This window comes from Kryptolebias marmoratus, linkage group LG18 (genome assembly GCF_001649575.2).
Source record: "Kryptolebias marmoratus isolate JLee-2015 linkage group LG18, ASM164957v2, whole genome shotgun sequence".
In the NCBI taxonomy this organism is placed as follows: Eukaryota; Metazoa; Chordata; class Actinopteri; order Cyprinodontiformes; family Rivulidae; genus Kryptolebias; species Kryptolebias marmoratus.
In genome coordinates, this window is record NC_051447.1 from 2,623,042 (window position 1) to 2,642,167 (window position 19,126).

At 40.7% G+C, this 19,126-nt stretch overlaps 1 protein-coding gene across 4 annotated transcripts in view; it reads left to right on the forward strand.

Moving 5' to 3' along the window:
• LOC108247515 (receptor-type tyrosine-protein phosphatase F) overlaps positions 1-19,126 on the forward strand; it is a 147,656-nt gene that overhangs the window by 80,823 nt on the left and 47,707 nt on the right. For all 4 annotated transcript variants that reach the window (XM_017435682.3, XM_017435684.3, XM_017435685.3 and 1 more), the window contains 5 exons: positions 1,756-2,331; positions 3,745-3,842; positions 9,457-9,710; positions 9,808-9,889; positions 13,379-13,576. In XM_017435682.3, the coding sequence (XP_017291171.1) occupies positions 1,756-2,331; positions 3,745-3,842; positions 9,457-9,710; positions 9,808-9,889; positions 13,379-13,576 (1,208 nt within the window). The remainder of the gene's footprint in view (positions 1-1,755; positions 2,332-3,744; positions 3,843-9,456; positions 9,711-9,807; positions 9,890-13,378; positions 13,577-19,126) is intronic.

Consider the following 19,126-nt stretch of genomic DNA (forward strand, 5'->3'; position numbering starts at 1 on the left):
GGTGGGGATGGTGTGCTGCTGACGTTGTTGGTCGGTGGACAGTGTACTCCGAAGACCTCCTCAATCCCGCCTGCACGTCTTCTAGTGAGGAAACAGGGGATCTTGGGTTGCTGAGGTCAATGAGGTGGTTAAAAAGCTCCTCAGTGGCAAGGCCCCAGGGGTGGACGAGATTTGCCCGGAGTTCCTTAAGGCTCTGTATGTTGTGGGGCTGTCTTGGTTGACACGACTCTGCAATATTGTGTGGACAGCGGGAGCAGTCCCCCTAGATTGACAGACCCGGGTGGTGGTCCCCCTATTTAAAAAGGGGGACTGCAGAGTGTGTTCCAACTACAGAGGGATTACACTCCTAAGCCTCCCTGGTAAGGTCTATTCAGGGGTTCTGGAGAGGAGGGTCCGTCGGATAGTCGAATCTCAGATTCAGGAAGAGCAGTGTGGTTGTTGTCCTGGTCATGGAACACTGGACCAGCTCTACGCCCTCAGCAGAGTCCTTGAGGGTGCATGGGAGTTTGCCCAACCAGTCTACATGGGTTTTGTGGACTTGGAGAAGGAGTTCGACCCTCAGTGAGTCCTGTGGGGGGTACTCCGGGAGTATGGGGTACCAGGCCCTTCAATACGGGCTGTTAGGTCCCTATACAACCGGTGCCAGAGCTTGGTCCGCGTTGCCAGCAGTAATCTTCATAAAACCAAATGCCATTTCTTTTAGGTGATTTCTAAGAGTTCAGTCACAGACATTGTCTCCAGTTTCTGCCCACTTGCTTCTTATTTGTTTTGTTTTGTATTTTCTGTTTTCAAGACATTTTGCTTTACGTTTTCCATCTTTGGTCTCATATTTATTCTTGGTCTACCACTATGCTTCCCTTTTACAACATTCCTATTTTGTTTGTAATTGGTACAGATTTTAGACACAACTGACTGGGAACAACCAACATTTGTTGCAACATTAAGGATGATTCACCTTCTTGAAGAAGTTTCATAAACTTCTCCTTTGTTTCAGCTGACATCTCTTGTAATGGAGCCATGATTCATGTCAATCTGCCTTGCGCAGCAGCTCTCCAAGATGTGAGCATTCTTTTAAACTGAAGACTAATTAGATTTAATCTGATTTAGGTGTCTGTTTAAGAATTGTAAATTACAGAGTGACACCATAATTCTTTCCTCATAATTGAGTGATTCCATTTTTTTTCTTCTACTTGATCTTTAAAAAGCAATTGAGACTGACTACAGCAATTATATTTCTTTCTTTTTTGTTGTTGTTTTTTAATGTCAAAAGTTTGGAATTTTGAAATAAGATAGTTTTGTGGCATGTCTGTAATTTATTCATTTATTTATACAAAATTAAACACTTGAAAGGATACCGTCCACAAGTGGTGATACCATCATTTTTGTCAGTGGTCAAATTTTTTTATTTTCCCCATTAAACCTTCATAATCTGAATTTTTTGTTGTTGTTGAGTTATTACTTATGAACAAATAAAGACCTTATTGAATTCCAGGCGATAAGGCAACAAAATAGAAAGAATACCAAAAAGGATGAAAAGGTTTGCATTCCACTGTATACCTTCAGAATGATTTGAATCCCCAGCGATTCAAATCAGCTTGCCTTTGTTACAACAAAATACTTAATTAACTGTTCACACAAAACTGGGCCATTCAGTTCAAACAGATAATATGTAAGAAGATATATGTGTCATGGTTGTGGTTCTGTAAAGATTAGGTGATCAGGGCATTAGACTAAGAAATGTGGCATGTGTTTCAGTGCCTGGAAAGCCCACTATGATGATCAGTACAATGACAGGCAACACCGCTCTAATTCAGTGGCAGCCTCCTAAAGAGACTGTGGTGGAGCACATAGGATACCAGCTGCAGTACAAGAGAACCGATGAAGAACTTTTCACCGTCAAAGACTTCAGAAAAGCTGATGATCATTTCACAGTCACTGGCCTCAATAAAGGAGCCACTTACATCTTCAAACTGTCTGCTAAAAACCGAGCAGGCTCAGGGGAAGAATATGAAAAGGAGATAAGCACCCCTGAAGATGTTCCCAGCAGCTATCCACAGAATCTGAGTGTGGCAGGCCTAACTGCTACTTCCACCAAGCTATCCTGGGAACCCCCTCCTCTGGCTGACAGGAATGGAAAGATCCTTAAATATGTAGTGATGTATCGAGATATTAACAGCCAGCACAACAACACCAACAGTACCTCAGAAACCCAGATGACAGTCCAGGATCTGCAGTCTGACACAACATATGACTTCAGAGTTCAAGCTTTCACCAGCAAAGGAGGAGGACCTTTCAGTCCCAGCATCCAGAGCAGGACCATGTCCATGTCAGGTGACAAGCACACATATATGAATCACATTGAATACTGTCTTGACACTTTCTGCCAAAACATTTGTTTAAATAAAGGCCTATCATTGGCATATTGCCCCTGGCTTTCATGGCAGTTTTAATTCAAGTAGGCCGCCACAGCTATCTGAGCACATCTTGAGAGATGTGTTATTTCTAAGTAAGTGTTGAGGTTAACTCTCAGCTACTACCACATAACCTTTAGCTCATTTTTTGTAAATTTGTCTTGGCAAAAGTCAATTAACTGTGGCAACTATCTTGAGTTGCTTTGACTCAAATGTCAGTCAGTTGTACTCTGAAAAGTAATCATCCAATGATTACTTTCTGAGAGTTTCATTAAAATCTATGCAGTGGTTCATGAGATATTTTACTAACAGACAAGAGTTGATTTCAATAGTTAATTGCAGCATTTTGAATCAGATCTTGTGCAATCAGTTGGCACTCAGAGTATATGTTGAGGATGACTCTCTGCCATTACCACACCAAATTTTAGCTCAATATATGTAAAACTGACTTAGTCACTTTTATGTTTGGTAGGGTCATCACTTACTTGTGTTGGCAATCTTGAATCAGTTGTTGATATTTAAAAATTACTTTCTGAAAGTTTCATTAAAATATATCCAGTGGTTTATTTTACTAACAAAACAGACAAAGGAACACACAGACACAGGCAAAAGCTTTATTATACCATACACCTTCAGCGACAGGCGACAACCAGGAACATCCTTCAAATAACAAAATCAAGCAGCATCATCAGCCAGGCCAGTGCTACACTTTTCATCTTTAACTAAATATTAGAGTTATTCTGTAAGGTCATATAAAAGCTTCAAAACAACAAAGATGGCTCCTGAGGTGGACTTAGTATTGCTTCTAATACTGAACAACACAATCATTTTTGACAGGAATTTCAGCTGTTAGACACACGAAAGAAAAAGATTGCTGTTTAGTTTATACAGAGTAGTTAAAGGAAGTTTGGATGAGTTTCAGGCTAATAGAAAAAATACTAGTTTGGAGAAAGTAAGTCCCAAACCCAGGCAGAGCGAACAAATTGAAGAAATTTTAATAATAACACCTTCAGGAACCAAACCAAAACCACAGGGAAAAACTCAGTCAACAAATGGGATCCAAAACACTCACACAGTAAACCACAGAATGATATTCAGGTGTGAGTTATACAACAGGACATAGCTCAGCTGCCACCTCATCAAATGTTAGGTCAATATCAACAAAATTAAGTAAATTATAGCCATTTATGTGTTTGCTTATGTCAGTTAACTGTAATGGCCATCTTGAATTTGGATGATATTGTTTTTGTCGACCCAGTTAATAGCTTTAAATGATCTTAGTCATGTGCATAATGATAATAAATATCTGAAATGTATTCAAATCTTTCTCCAGTGTTTGCCAAAAACTTTGGTGTGAAGGCTGTAATGAAATCATCTGTCCTGCTGACATGGGAGCTGCCAGAAACTTACACATCTGAGGTCCTTCTTAAGGTAACAACAACACTCTAACACTGGAAAAGCATATGAAGAACACAGGTGCGCTGACTTTAGTAACAAATAGTTTTTACACAGTTATTTAACACATAGACCACTGAATATCTGGGAATTGTCATGATTTGAGTCTTTCTTTGTTATTTCTTGTTCATCTTGTGTTTAGTTAGGTTCTTGTGTCATTTGGCATTCTGTGTTTTCCTGTGTCACTATTCACCTGTCCTCTGCTCAGTAATTCTCCGGTCTGCCTCCCACATCCACCTCACCTGTTCCTTGACATGTTCCCAGCTACAACTCATTTTCCTCTCACCCTCAAATCTTTAAAACCGGTCTCTTTTCCTTCATTCCTTTCCATCCTCCAATTCTTGTCAGCTGTTCATGACCTTGTGTTTTTCCATGCCACGTTCATGCTCTTTGTTTTTGCTTCTTGTGTTTTTGTTGCAGTTTTTGCAGCCTTTTGGTTTTCTTTAAGTTTTGTTAATAAATTAGTTTTTTAAATGTTACCTCGCCTCGAGTCTGCATTCTGGGTTCGTCATGCTCCACCATAACAGGAATAGTAACAGGATTGTGTTTGTTTGCTTTATTTAACATCTTACGCAAAGTTCACAAACGCTCCGCTGCAGAATTGTCACCTTAAGATAGTGCAGGAGTTTGAGTACCCCTGTGATCCTGGGAGCTATGTACTCAAGTTTATGTTTTCCAGGCAATCTTGCCCAAAAAAGGGAAACATGTTTCTGCAACCTCCCCCCTCAAGATTTCTTTTATATATTCAAATATTTTTAAACTTTCAAATCCTGTTATGATGTTTGTTCAAACGAACAAATCTTTTTAGTGAAAGAACTGAACCAAATCACTTTATTCACTGATTCGTTCCTTACTTAGTTCAGGGAGTGGAAATTATGCATTCTGTGACTCACTCATGACGTAAATCTAAACAACACAGCAGCGAACTGATTCTAGTGATTCAGTTCACTCAAAAGAGCTGCCGTTCCCATCACTAGCTCCCAGCATGCAGGTTTCTTAGTTGGTCCAAGAATCTCTAAAACTAGAATGGGACGTAGAGCCTTTATATTTCAGGCTCCCCTCTTCTGGAATCATCTCTCTGCTTCAGTATGAAACACCAACAATCTTTCTCCCTTTAAACCAAACCTTATTTGGTGGTGAGTTGGATGTTTGTAAATGGGCACAGAGAGAGAAGAAGAAAAACAAAATTTGTGGTGGAAGCTGTATGCAATGTGGTGAGACAATAAAACCACCTGAACATAACTGGACGTTCTTCTTCTTAGAAAGTGCAACAGTTGGAACATTACCATTTCTATCTTTAACAAGCCTAATGTGCTGCACATCCTTTCTATCCTGATCCCTCTGTCTCATCAGTCAATACAAGTCCTTCTCTCCCTCCTTAGTGTCTAACCTCTTGTACAACTCATCATACACCTTCTGTTTTGCCTTTGCTGCCTCCCTCTTTGCTGACATCTGTGGATCTGCTCTGGGCTGGCTGTGTTGCATCTCCCTATATTCCTGTCTACTCTCTTCAGTCCTCTCGCTGTCCCTTTCCTTCCCAGCTAACCTCTTCTTCTGGATAACTTCCTGCACTTCATTATTCCAGCACCAGGTTTCCTTATCATCTTTTCTCTGTCCAGATGATACACTGAGTACCTTCCTACCTGTCTCTCTAATCCCTGTGGCTGTAGCAGCCCAGTCATCTGGAAGCTCTTTCTTACCACCTAGAGACTTTAACAGCTCCTTTCTGAACTCCTGATAACATTCTTCCTTCCTAACTTTCACAATTTGATCCTCTTTTCTGCCTTTACTCCTTTCCTCTTCTTCACCACAACACTCATCCTACACACCATCACCATTGAGAAGTACCAGCAAGACTTTCAAGGCAGATGGAAAACATAAGTCGGCCTGACCCAAACAATTATTGTTATGTGAATCTGGCTCCCTAAAGCCGGCCTTGTCTGGCTAGCTATCTTCAATTTCTCCCTGGATTTTATGTAAACAAGATGCTCTGCCCCCTCCCTCTGCCTAAGGACATCTGTGGATCTGCTCTGGGCTGGCTGATAAACATTCCATCATATTATAAAAGACAATGGCCTCTGTGATGTGATTCATGGACTTCTCTACAAACACACACACATTCATACAACACACACCACATCGCCTTCCACCGTCTCTACAAACACACACACATACACATTTTCCACCGTCTCTGCCTCGTCTCTGTCACCCCACTTGCACTCCCTCCCTCCCTTCCTTCACTACCTTAGTTTAGTTATCTTAGCAATTCCTATGTTGGCTGTCAGCGGGCCTTTAGTACTATTGTTAGCCTCTTGGTACCTTTAGTTTAGCATTGTCATGTTTTACTTTATGTTAGCTTATTTAGCCTTCCTGTGCATTTAGTTTAGTTTAGTATATCTTAGCTTATATTTTAGATATTGTTAGATTGTTAGATTGTTAGATTCCTGATTGTTGTTTAGTTCAGTTTTAACTTTATCATGATTTCATTTAGATTATCTTAGCTTCTATTTTGACTATCTTAGCTCATGTTTAGATATATTAGTTTCATGATTTTATTTAGGTTATCTTATATTTCATTTAGTTATACATGATTCATGTTTTTATTTCTGTATTTCTATATTTGATTTTGATTCCTTAACACCACATCTGCCCATAACTACCTCATCTCCTCTGTTTCCTTCACCAACATGCCCACTCAGATCTGCTCTGATCACCACTCTCTCCTCCCTTGGAATACTCTCTATAACTTCATCAAGATCCTTCCAGAATTTCTATTTCTTGTCACATCCAACCTGTGGAACAGAACCACTGACAGTATTCAACATCAGACCGTCTACTTCTACGTTTAGACACATCACTCTATCTGACCCTACCTGTCTTTTCACCTCAACTACGGCCCTAGCTAACTCCTCATTCAAGACCACCCATACTCCATTTCTTTTCCTATCCACAGCAAGGTAACACAGCTTAAACCCTGCCCCAATGCTGTGAGCCTTGCTGCCCTTCCACTTGGTTTGTTTCACACAAAATACACTGCTCAAAAAAATAAAGGGAACACTCAAATAACACATCCTAGATCTGAATGAATGAAATATTCTCATTGAATACTTTGTTCTGTACAAAGTTGAATGTGCTGACAACAAAATTATCGATGGAAATCAAATTTATTAACCAATGGAGGCCTGGATTTGGAGTCACGCACAAAATTAAAGTGGAAAACCACACTATAGGCTGATCCATCTTTGATGTAATGTCCTTAAAACATGTCAAAATGAGGCTCAGTATTGTGTGTGGCCTTCACGTTGCTGTATGACCTCCCTACAACGCCTGGGCATGCTCCTGATGAGGTGGTGGATGGTGTCCTGAGTGACCTCTATAACTGCACTGGTCTCAAAAATCCACGCTTCATACTGATGTCCAGTTTCTTTATTCCACTCAAGAACCACAGAACACTGAAAACTATAAAACATGACAAAACAACATTAAGCATAAGCTTCAATAAACAAACAATACTGAGTTCTTTTTTCTCTTTTTTACCATATTACATTGTACAAAGCTTAACAAAAAAATGAACATAAATTACAATTATTAACAGTATTACCGTGTTCACCAGTTAAACCCAGTTGCAGAAATACGAGGAAGCCTCTAAACTTATCTCCAACTGGGCTGTTCTCTGTCTCTGTCTGTTTGGCTCATTTCATTTTTAGTCGTGCTTCCAGTTCGCTGTTGTGCATTTCAAACAAAACAATTTCACTTAAATAAACCCAAATACGATTAAAGAACATGTTATAAACATCAGACATACCTTAATATTCAATGTTGCTCAAAGAAATGTATCCATTTTGAACATGGAAAAAACAGTAACTTGCCAACTTCTGGGTTGCCATAGAAACATGAAACAAATGGCAGGTAAGCGTCAGTTACAATCTCCTCCCAGACCTGGACTAAAGCATCTGCCAACTCCTGGACAGTCTGTGGTGCAACGTGACATTGGTGGATGGAGCGAGACATGATGTCCCAGATGTGCTCAATCGGATTCAGGTCTGGGGAACGAGCAGGCCAGTCCATAGCTTCAATGCCTTCATCTTGCAGGAACTGCTGACACACTCCAGCCACATGACATCTAACATTGTCCTGCATGAAGAGGAACCCTGGGCCAACCGCACCAGCTTATGGTCTCACAAGGGCTCTGAGGATCTCATCTCGGTACCTAATGGCAGTCATGCTACCTCTGGCGAGCACATGGAGGGCTGTGCTGCCCTCCAAAGAAATGCCACCTCACACCATTACTGACCCACTGCCAAACCGGTCATGCTGAAGGATGTTGCAGACAGCAGATTGCTCTTTACGGCGTCTCCAGACTCTGTCACGTCTGTCAGATGTGTTCAGTGTGAACCTGCTTTCATCTGTGAAGAGCACAGGGCGCCAGTGGCGAATTTGCCAAACCTGGTGTTCTCTGGCAAATGCCAAGCGTCCTGCACGGTGTTGGGCTGTGAGCACAAACCCCATCTGTGGACGTCGGACCCTCATACCATTCCCCATGGAGTCGGTTTCTAACCGTTTGTGCAGACACATGCACATTTGTAGCCTGCTGGAGGTCATTTTGCAGGGCTCTGGCAGTGCTCCTCCTATTGCTCCTTGCACAAAGGTGGAGGTAGTGGTCTTGCTGCTGGGATGTTGCCCTCCTATGGCCTCCTCCACTTCTCCTGGTAGTACCTCCAGCCTCTGGACACTATGCTGACAGGCACAGCAAACCTTCTTGCCACAGCTCGCATTGATGTGTCATCCTGGATGAGCTGCACTACCTGAGGCACTTGTGAAGTGAAGTGAAGTGAACTCCTACAGAACCACTCCTTTATTGAGTGTCTTGCTAATTGCCAATAATTTCCACCTGTTGTCTAATCCATTTGCACAACACATGTGAAATTGATTGCCAATCAGTGTTGCTTCCTAAGTGGAAAGTTTGATTGCACAGAAGTTTGATTTACTTGGAGTTATATTGTGTTGTTTAAGTGTTCCCTTTATTTTTTGAGCAATGTACATCTACCTTCCTCTACCTTTGCCTGTCATTGTCCCTACGTTTAGAATTGCTTATGTAGGTGAAAAAGGTATGTCTCACACCGAAATGATAGTCAGGGACTCATATCACATTTCAGCCAAATACACAGACCCTGCACCCTCTACATCCTCCTCCACACTACCCTCAGTCCTACGACTTTCCTCTTCCCCCTCTGTCTCCTGGCACGTTTTCTTCCTCATAGTCTTCGACAAGCAGTAGCACAATTTCTGCCGGCACCCTGTTTGTTAACAGCACCGGTGCCGTTTGTTGTTAACCCAGGCCTCGACCGATCTGATATGGTGTTGCTTGGATGAACTTGCATTTTAGTTTTGGCAAAAGAGTTCTGTTATTTATAATCGAACTGAAAATCTTAATTTCAGTTTGTAAGGCAACAAAATTGAAACAATACCAAGGCAGGAATACTTTTGCAACCCACTGTAGTTTTTTAAGCAATCTTTTTTGTAAAATGTTCTGTATATTCTTCTAGTCTCTTTGCTTCAGAAATTAATAAAGGTTGGTTTGTGTCTCCAGATTTTATATAATCATCAAAGCATTGAAGTTCATGGCCACCTGAGAAAAAAGCTGATCACACAGCTCCAACCAGACACAGATTATTCCTTCATAATGATGAGTGAAGGGAATGGTGCTGGGGGCCTCCAGCAGCAGGTTTCTATCCGAACCGCTCCGGACCTGCTGACCACGAAGCCAACTCCATACCAGCTCGATGAGGAGGGAGACAAAGTGACTGTTATTTTGCCTGAAATCCCACCTAAAGCCCATGTGAGGTCTGTGCTGTTTGTTGAACATATGCACAACAGCTGATAACATTTAGAGAATGGATGACTGACAACCTTCACCTGCATGATGTTGTGTTTATTGCAGGTGGTTCTACATAGTGGTTGTTTCTGAAAGCCTAGTTTCTCTGAACAGATGGAACAACCCTGAAGACATGGACCTACAAGAGGTCAGTAGATATCTGATTAAACTGTTTTATTTTTAATAAATAACAATGAAAACCAGACTTTCTGTTAAGTGTCTCCAAATGCTGTAATATTAAGTCCCTCCAAGACTGTGGATCTGGAGAATGCTTATAATTGTGTTTCTTGAGGCATTCTGTGGAGGTACTGCAAGAATATGAGGTACCAGGGTCACTTTTAAGGGCTATCTGGTCTCATAACCAAAGCATGAGCTGTGTCCGCACTCTCTGCATAAAGTTAAGCTCATTCTCATGTTGGTCTGCCCAGGTTGAACTCTGCTAGGCATGTTCCTTGTTTCTGACCCTGTTTCTGGTGTTCATGATCTGATCTCAAGGTGCAGTCATAGAGAGGAGGATGTATGCTTTGGGAACTTCAAGGTCTCATGTCTGCTTTTTGCAAATGATGTGGTTCTGTTTGCATCTTGAGTCCATGACATTCATTGTGGTTTGCAGTTGGGATGATAGTCAGCTCTTCTGAATCTAAGACCATGGTTCTGAATCAAAGAAAGGTGGAACACTCCCTCCAGTTTGGGGTTAAGTTTCTGCCTTAGATAAAGGCGTTCCAGTATCTGGAAGTCTTGTTCATGAGTAATAGTAGGATGGAGTGGGAGTTGGATCAACAGATCAGAGCCTTGTCCACAGTAATAGGGGCGGAAGTGGTCATGAGTTATTAATCATGACTGAAAGAAAAAGATCCTGGATCCAAGCAGCTAAAATGAGCTTCCTTCATAGGGTGGGCCAAGCACAGCCTTACAGATAAGGTGAGGAGCTTTGTCATCTGGAGGTAGTTTGGAGTAGAGCCACTGCCCATCCTCATTTAAAAGGGTCAGTTTAGGTGGTTCAGGCATCAGATTAGGATACCTCCTAGATACTTCTCTATGGAGGTTTTCAGACATGCCCCACTGAGAGGAGACCCTGGGGCAGAAGCAGAACTCTCTGGAGGGATTACATATCTTCTCTGGCCTGGGAATCCCTTTGGATCCCCAAGGAGGAACTGGAGAGTGTCACTGTAGAGGGGGAGGTCTGGGCTTCTTTCTTGTTCCTGATGGCCGACAACAGATAAGAGGCACAAAGTGGATTGATGGACGTTCCCTTACTGCTCAGTTTCATTTCCTGGAATCAGAACCTGCAAGATAGAAACATGTCAGATGCCAGAAAACAACATTTACCATGAAATGGTATTGTACAAATCTGTGCAAGTCAGTTTCCTGAAGTGTTACATGAAAATGGTGGAAACTGTTTTTCAGTGTGTGCAACGTTGTGTTTGAACATAAACAATTTTTGTTTAACAAAATACAGTTCTTAGATCCTGGTGTAGCAACGTAGTAAATTCAAAAAAGGTTAAAAACAAAAACAACTTTACTTCTATTCTGTAGTTGAAGACATTTCGTTTCTCATCCGAGGAGTTTTCTCAATTCAGAAATAGAGAGTGTGGAGTTGAGCTTTTAAAGCTGAGATGTGATGTAAGCTGGATTGCTTGCAAATTATTCTCACTCTCCTAACAATAGAGGCTCGTTAGGGTCATTGTTTGTCTGACTCACTGATGGGCCACTCAGGTCACATGAGTGCAGGTGTTGATTGTAGTGAAACTGACTGGGGATCAGGCCTAAAGCTCTATTATACCCATTAAGCTTTGTTGCATTTACCATGGATTTCTTTTAATCTGCTGTGCTTCTGTGTTCTGCTGATTTAATAATAAAAATAAAAAAAAACTTCAAAAATCTTGAAAAAGATATTTGGAAATGTAAGGATGTTCAATACAGATGTATATTAAAACTGACAAGGCTTGGCAGACCCAGATTCAGAACTTGCAGACAAAGGCAAAGTTTTAAGATGTTTATTGTAGCTAAAATGCTAGTAGGAGGGTTAGTTTCCTGGGCTTGGTCCTCTGAGATGGAAGGTGGGACCCCCGGATGAGGTAAGTCCACAATTGAGCGTGAAAGAGGGTTTACTAAGTCCCACGGTGGGGGGCACAGGCAAAAGGGATAGTCTGGAAACAGGCAAGAGGTCAGAGCGGGGTGTTCAGAACAGCCAAAACCAGAAGGGTACACACCAGTAGGCGAGGTCCAGGAGGGAGAAGGAGTGTCTGTTACCAGAAGGCTGAGTTTGAGATGGTGTCTGACAAGGATTAGGCAGGAATCGAGGGTCGAGGAACAGGCAGGGGTCCGAGAACGAGGCAGGCATGAACTGTGGAAGAATGCTGGACATTTACTCAGGTAAACCTTTCAATAATCTGGCAGTGACTGTGAGTTGGAGGTGAGCTTAAGCATAGACAGGAACAGGTGGAGCTGATGAGGATAATTGCTTTGGCATGAGACCTGGGGTGTGGCATGGGCTGTGGAAAAGTACTGGAGCTGTGGTTAGTTAGACTGGGAGTACTGAGCAGGAGGCGTGGCAGGAACAGTAGACTGACAAAAATAGCATTCCTTTAAAAATGTATTTTGCCTGTGGCCTTCTGTATCAAAGATCTTCTGGGGTTTGTTAACTGTGTTGGGGATGATAATCAATATCTGTAAAATTTAAAGAGTTATACCCATTTTAGTGTTTCCTAAGGTTGATGGCAGCCATTTTGAATTGAGTCAACGCCAAAAGTTGTAGATATATCTCCAGTGATTTATTTCCCTGGGATTTATTTCACTTAAATCTGTCCAGTGGTGTCATGATTTCTAGTATTTTTTTAGTTTGTTCTTAGTTTTGGTTTTGGGTTCTTGTTTTTCCTGCTTTCTTGGGTTTTGTTTTTTCCTTTGAGTTTTATTTTATACTTTTGGTTTTTTTTCTCATGCTCTGTCTTTGTCTCTGCCTCTTGGTTCTGTCCTCATTGTCTTTGTTTATCATTATCCTCTCCTTGCCCTCAGTCTACTCCTGTTTTCTGCCACACCCATCTCCACCTGTCTGTAATTGTAATCACTCACCTGTGCCCACTTCCCATGATTTCCCAGTGCTTTAAAGTCTGGTCATTTTCTCCACCTCCCTGCCGGTTCATTGTTGATGTTGGTTGTTTGTGTTAGTTTCAAGTCTCGTCTCTGGTCCCTCCTCATTTTTGCCTTGCCTCGCCTTGTCTTTGTCTACTGTTTGGATTTTAGTTATAGTTGTTTTGCTGCCACGCCAGCCCTTTGTTTTCTGTTTTATTTAAATACATTTTGGGTTTTTTTGGTACCGAGTCTGCGCCCTGGGTTCATCTTGCTCTCCACCGCTTCTGACAAGTGGTTCATGAAATATTTTACAGACAGGCCATTGATCATGCATGCAAACACCCATAGACATAAGCAGTTACAGTATTGCCCACCTTTCATTTCAGTGAGCTATAATAGTGTGGAAACAATATTTTACTTCTCTTTGTGCTTTCAGTTTACATGTGGGGAGAAGAATAAAAGAAAGGAATACGTCTACAGTATATTCTAAAGAGTCTGAGAGTTTGAATCTTTATGTTCAGCTGTCGTGTTACTGTTTTCTAATCTTGTTGTGTCCCTCCTACAGCTCCTGGAGGATGACAGCAATCTACAGAACCAGAACCAGGAAATCCTCCAGTTCTTCATTGCTGCTCAGCTGGATTCTTTGCCAGAGATCTTTGTTCTTGGAGATGAAAAGAAATACAATGGTTACTATAACAGGGCTCTTGGTGTTCAGCAGCAGTACCGCTGCTTTGTTTTGGCTCACCTGAAAGATCTTGAGTCTGTGAGTACTATGCTTATACCATTATAAATCTGTACATCATAAAAAACTCCTTTTATTCAGTATACAACTTCTGCAGCTGAGTGGAAACTCAAAAACACTTCTACTGTACACAATGACAGCTCCAATAACTTCTGTCTAAAATATGTAATCAGAGGCTTGTCCTTTTAAGTCAGGGGTCTGCAGCTTGCACAACTGTGTCATGATACTATATGATATGATCATGTGATGGACTTGCAACCTGTCCAGGGTGTACTCCACCTCTCGCTCATTGACTGCTTAAGATAGACACCAGGAGAAGTATGTAATGAAAGCGAATGGATAGTATTCAAAATCAACTTGACACTTAACAGTAAGATGAAAGGATTTATTGAATTTCTCTTTTCATTAGGGGTAAAAACAGTACATGTATTCATATGGTGACAGTTTGGGACAGGTACATGAATAAATTACATCAGTCACAGGTAATTACTGCTTTCATCTAGAAGCAGGTGCACATTTTAATTACTTCCACCAAGGAGGTTATGTTTTCAGTCGGGTTGGTTTGTTTATTTGTCTGTCTGTCCACTATTGAACAGATTTTGATAAAATTATCAGGAATTGTTGGGGTTGTCATGAAAAAAACAAGTGATACAATTTTGGTAGTGATCTGGATCATGATCTGGATGCTTCTACTTTTTGTTGCAACTTGCATTTGGGACCTTTACAACTGTAATTAGATGAGTAAAAAATTTGGAAAAATGCGGATTCATATATAAACAATCTTACAGTATTAAAAAGTAGATGTGGGTGTAATGACATATATATTTTTCTCTCACAAAAATGTCTTAGCCACGAGACAAGTAAAGAGGGAAATATGTGTTGAACTATGGAAAAAAAAAAAAGTTCAGAAGAAAACTCAGATGACCCAGCTTTCTACTAGCATCTAAAAGCAACATCTTCGCACAAATCTGGGAGCTCCCCGGAAGCGTGAAATGAGTCTCAAAAATAGTTGTGCACTCGTAACTGGATCTGTACGTAACTGCAGTTTTGTGTGTGTGGATCTGGCGACTTGTGCGTACTTTTTCAACATTTGGAGGCATAGGAAAAGGTTTATTTTCTTTTTAAGGCTTACAATCATGTTTCACAGATACAACTGTCCAAACTTACACACAAAGATGCTTACACAATTTACAAATACATTTTTACACACACACAAATACTTTTACACACGCACAGATATTTTGAGACTATTTTCACTCCATACATTGGCCACGTTCTTTATTTTCGTGAAATGTATATGAAATTATTGCCCCTGACGTAGACTTTAAGAAATTGATTTGGTCAAAAATAAAACCTTGAAATGGTTCACGAGATAATAATAAAAGATCTAAATGTCAAGTACTTGGGGATTTAACTTTATCTGTGAAGCTTGTATCCACCCCAAATGAGGCATAAATACCAGAACTACAGTTGCTAATTTGGATAGATAGTCTATGTTTGGCTCTAGTACCAAATTGTAATGATTCTTGTTAAGATCAAAGAGATTTGCAAAAAAATTCAGTAAAACTGTGGGTCACCCTAGATAGGCCCATAAATATTAGCAAAAACTAATTATATACCTTTTTTTCCACTTTAATTTTTATTTGTATTTTCAGTGGACACATAATGATAAATCAGACATTTTACAGAGTAGTATAGCCTTCTATGGCTATTCCCCTAGTATTCATACAAAGAACATGAACTGGTAAAAATATTTGTATATATAATAACAAACAAACTGAAAAAAAGAATAACGAGGTTGCAAGTGTCTTGAAAAACAAGGGTCTTGATATTTATCTTGGGTTTCCTAAAACTCCCCCTGGGTGTTGTATAGTGTCCATTTTTCCCATTTTTTTTAAATGAAATTGTCTTTTTTCAATCTGAGAATGTAGGTAGATTTCCCTAACAATATTCAGCCATTGTTGTATAGAAAAAGGCTAAAACTAATTATATTTCAAAAGGTTTTCCCATATCTACCCATACAATCAGATATTGCTTTAGATGGCACAAATTGAATTCCTTTCTTTCTTATGCCTCTAGTTTTATGTCCAAAATTGGAGTGGTGTATCTGATCTAACCAGCCTCTCTTCCTGTTTGACTGTTTGTCAGTCCTAACGTGAGTTTCTTGCAGAAATATTCTTATCATATTTTATTCTGATCCCAATGATTTCAGGTGCATAACAATCCTGCTGTGTTTTATAGAATGATGAATTCTTCTAACGCTCTAGTTTATAAATTGTGTAGTTTTCTACAGACTGGTAAACCCCTGGCCCATCTTTACTTCTGAGAGATTCAGTCTCTCTAAAATGTTCTTTTTATACCTAGTCCTCATACTGGACTGTTGCCAGTTAACTTAATTACTTGCAATATGTTCTAACAGCTGTCTCTTATTTATATCACTTACTTTTACAGCTTTTTGTTGTTCTTGGCCTATTTTTTCTGAGATGTGTGGTTGCCATGAATTTCAGAATTACTTTATTTTCCCCTCAAAATGATGTCATTCCTTAGCTTAAAAAAATTAAATGTTTACTATATTCCATTGTGAATAAAAAAATGAGTTTAAGTTTTGCAAATAGGGTGGCATAGCAGTTCAGTAGGTAGGTAGGTAGGTAGGTACATTTATTTATATAGCACTTTTCAGCACAAGGCGACTCAAAGTGCTTCAGTGGTTAGAGCTATCGCCTCCCAGGAAGAAGGTTAAAGGGTCGCCTCCTGGCCTGGGACCTTTCTTATTGGCATTTGCATGTTTTTCCTGTGCACAAATGGGTTAACTCTGGGTACTCCAGTTTTCTCCCACAGACTAAAAACATGCATGATAGGTTCATTGGTAACTCTAAATTGTCCCTAGTTGTGAGTGAGAGTGTGAATTAGGGCTGCAACAACGAATCGATAAAATCGATAAAATTCGATAAAATTCGATAATTAAAAGCGTTGGCAACAAAATTCATTACCGATATGTGTCGCGCAATTCATGCGTCACTAACGTTGTCGCGGAAACGGTGACGTCACCCGCAGCGCCTTTGCTGAACAAACTCCGTCCCAAATATAAGTCATTGCTCCGTCCGCTCCGTAAAAAAACAAAAAAACAAAAAAACTGTTCGCTCCGTATGATGATGAAGAAGCTACGGCTCCTCTTCCTCACTGCAAACTTTCTTTCTGCTACTCCATCACCGTTTTGGGGGCATATTTTACTCACTGCAGGTTAGAATCTGCTGAATAGGGTTTTGTGTTTAGTCTTAAAGTTGTTCAGCAGCAGAACTAGCTCTGTGAGCTCTGTTAGCAGCAGTTAGCATACAGGAAACTGCACACTGCTTTCAGCGCCACCCGGTGGCATCACAAAGTAATGTTTAGTCATGGATCGATCACTGCATGCAAGTGAAGAGTGAGGCAACATTTAACTAAATTTACAACTACTTATTTATGTAATTAATTGTTTTAATGGTACTTGTAGTGTGTGTGTTTAATTGATTTAGTTGTAAGTTTTTTAGAGATGTGAAACACGGGTGGTAAATAAGCTATTGTTATTTTCTGCTTGAGAGCTAAGTATATAAAGTGAGAATGTTGAGTTGAATTTATATTGATTTATTTAAAAATAAGAAAGTAGTAAAAGTTTTACATCAACCTACTCCTTTACATACAGATAACTTTTTTATGTGGGCCAAAATGAATGAATGAATGAATGAATGAATGAATGAATTCCAAGATGACCGATTAATCGATTAATCGAGAAAATAATCGCCCGATTAATCGATTATTGAAATTATCGTTAGTTGCAGCCCTAGTGTGAATGGTTGTTTGTCTCTGTGTCACTGTGATGGACTTGTAATCTGTCTAGGGTGTCCCTTGTCTCTTGCACATTGGAGGTAGACATCAGGTCCCTGCAACCCACAAAGAAGAAGAAGGTAAAGAAAAAGGATGCATGGATTTACAAATAAATGCATATTTTTTATATTTTTCACAATGTCCCAAACTTTTTCAGAACTAGTATTGCAGCTTAGTGTTATCACTAAGCTAATACACTTAAGTAGCAACTACGAACACAATAGCTGGTTTTAAGACAATTTATTGGAAAAAAGGCAAAAGAAATAATCCAGCGGCATCAGGAGGACTTCAGCGCGAACTTCGAACAGCGCACAGACCTGAGTGCACGTTGGGGGCGTTTATACTTGGCTCTTTCATCGGTGCAGTATTCTCCAAAAAGACAGGGGGCAGTAAGCTACGTAACTAGTGGAAATATGGTAAAAAGAGAGCAGATGGTTGAATGGAGCGCGGCGCGCTCAGTCCACACCAAGTTATAAAAGGCGCGCAATGCGACACCGCGCGGGACCTTCGCGCAGGGGCGGGGACAGCGCGATTGTGTCACTGTTGGCACACGTAGCCTCGTGCGGTGAGGTAGATAAAGGCAGCGCTTTTGGGGAAGAAAAACGTGTATAAAAAAATACGTATTTATAATAAACAAGTGGAGCTTAGCCTGGCGGCCAGCTCACCAAAGCCTGGCGGCCCGCCAGGCTTATAATATGCTGGGGGAAAACCTGCCTTCTGTCTGGGTGAGTATGTAGGTGCAGGGATATGTTTCCGATCAGTGAATTTCTTGTTTTGGGTGGAGGTACGCTGTAAGGCTGCTTGTGTCTTATTTCAGATTTTGTGACAGGTTTGGAGGTGAGATCTGTCAGAGGGAATGACTGAGTCAGGGAAGGTAGAAGGCAAGAGGGATGGCTGATAGCTCAGGGATTCTTCAAATAGAGATAATCCTGAGGCTGAGGAAATGTGAGAGTTGTAGGAGTGCCCTATCCATAGAAGGTGGATGCTCCAGGATGTGGGATTTGAGGCACAAACGCAGGGAAGGGTGTTTACAAATTCTTAATTTAGGCGTTCGCACTGTCCATTGGTTTGTGGATGGAAACCGGATGAAAAATTGGGTTTGGCGCCCAGGATAGAATAGAAGTCTCTACAAACTTGCGAAACAAAATGGGGACCTTGGTCGGAGACAATCTCTGTAGGGATGCCATGGAGTCTAAAGACATGACGGAAAAGGAGTTTAGTGATTTCAGCAGATGAAGGGAGCTTGGTAAGAGCAATGAAGTGACAGGCTTTAGAAAACCTGTCTATGATGGTGAGTATGATGCTGGTCTCTTTTATGATTCCTTAAAATCTGGTAATTTCCAGATTACCAGAAAATCACTTGCTTTTTCAGCGATTTGCCTTACGTTTTTATTTTTATTTGTCATACAATAAATGTAGTGTTTTATTGTCTCTGCTGTGGCGGTTGACATACTTGGTAAGAAGGTGGGCAGAGTGGAGGACAGAAAGATGGGATTAAAATCCCCAGAGATCAGAAGATGGCAGTGCTGTGTTTTGAAGTCTGTTGGAAACAGTGTGGAGGACATTGTCAGCCATATAAATTATGGTGAGACAGGGCACTCAGCTCCCATTTTTTCTTTAGCCAGCAAGTACTGTCTAAAGAGCGAAGAAGAACGTAAGATATCCAGATGGTACTGGCGCTGGACACTCGCTGATCGATGCCACTGCCTT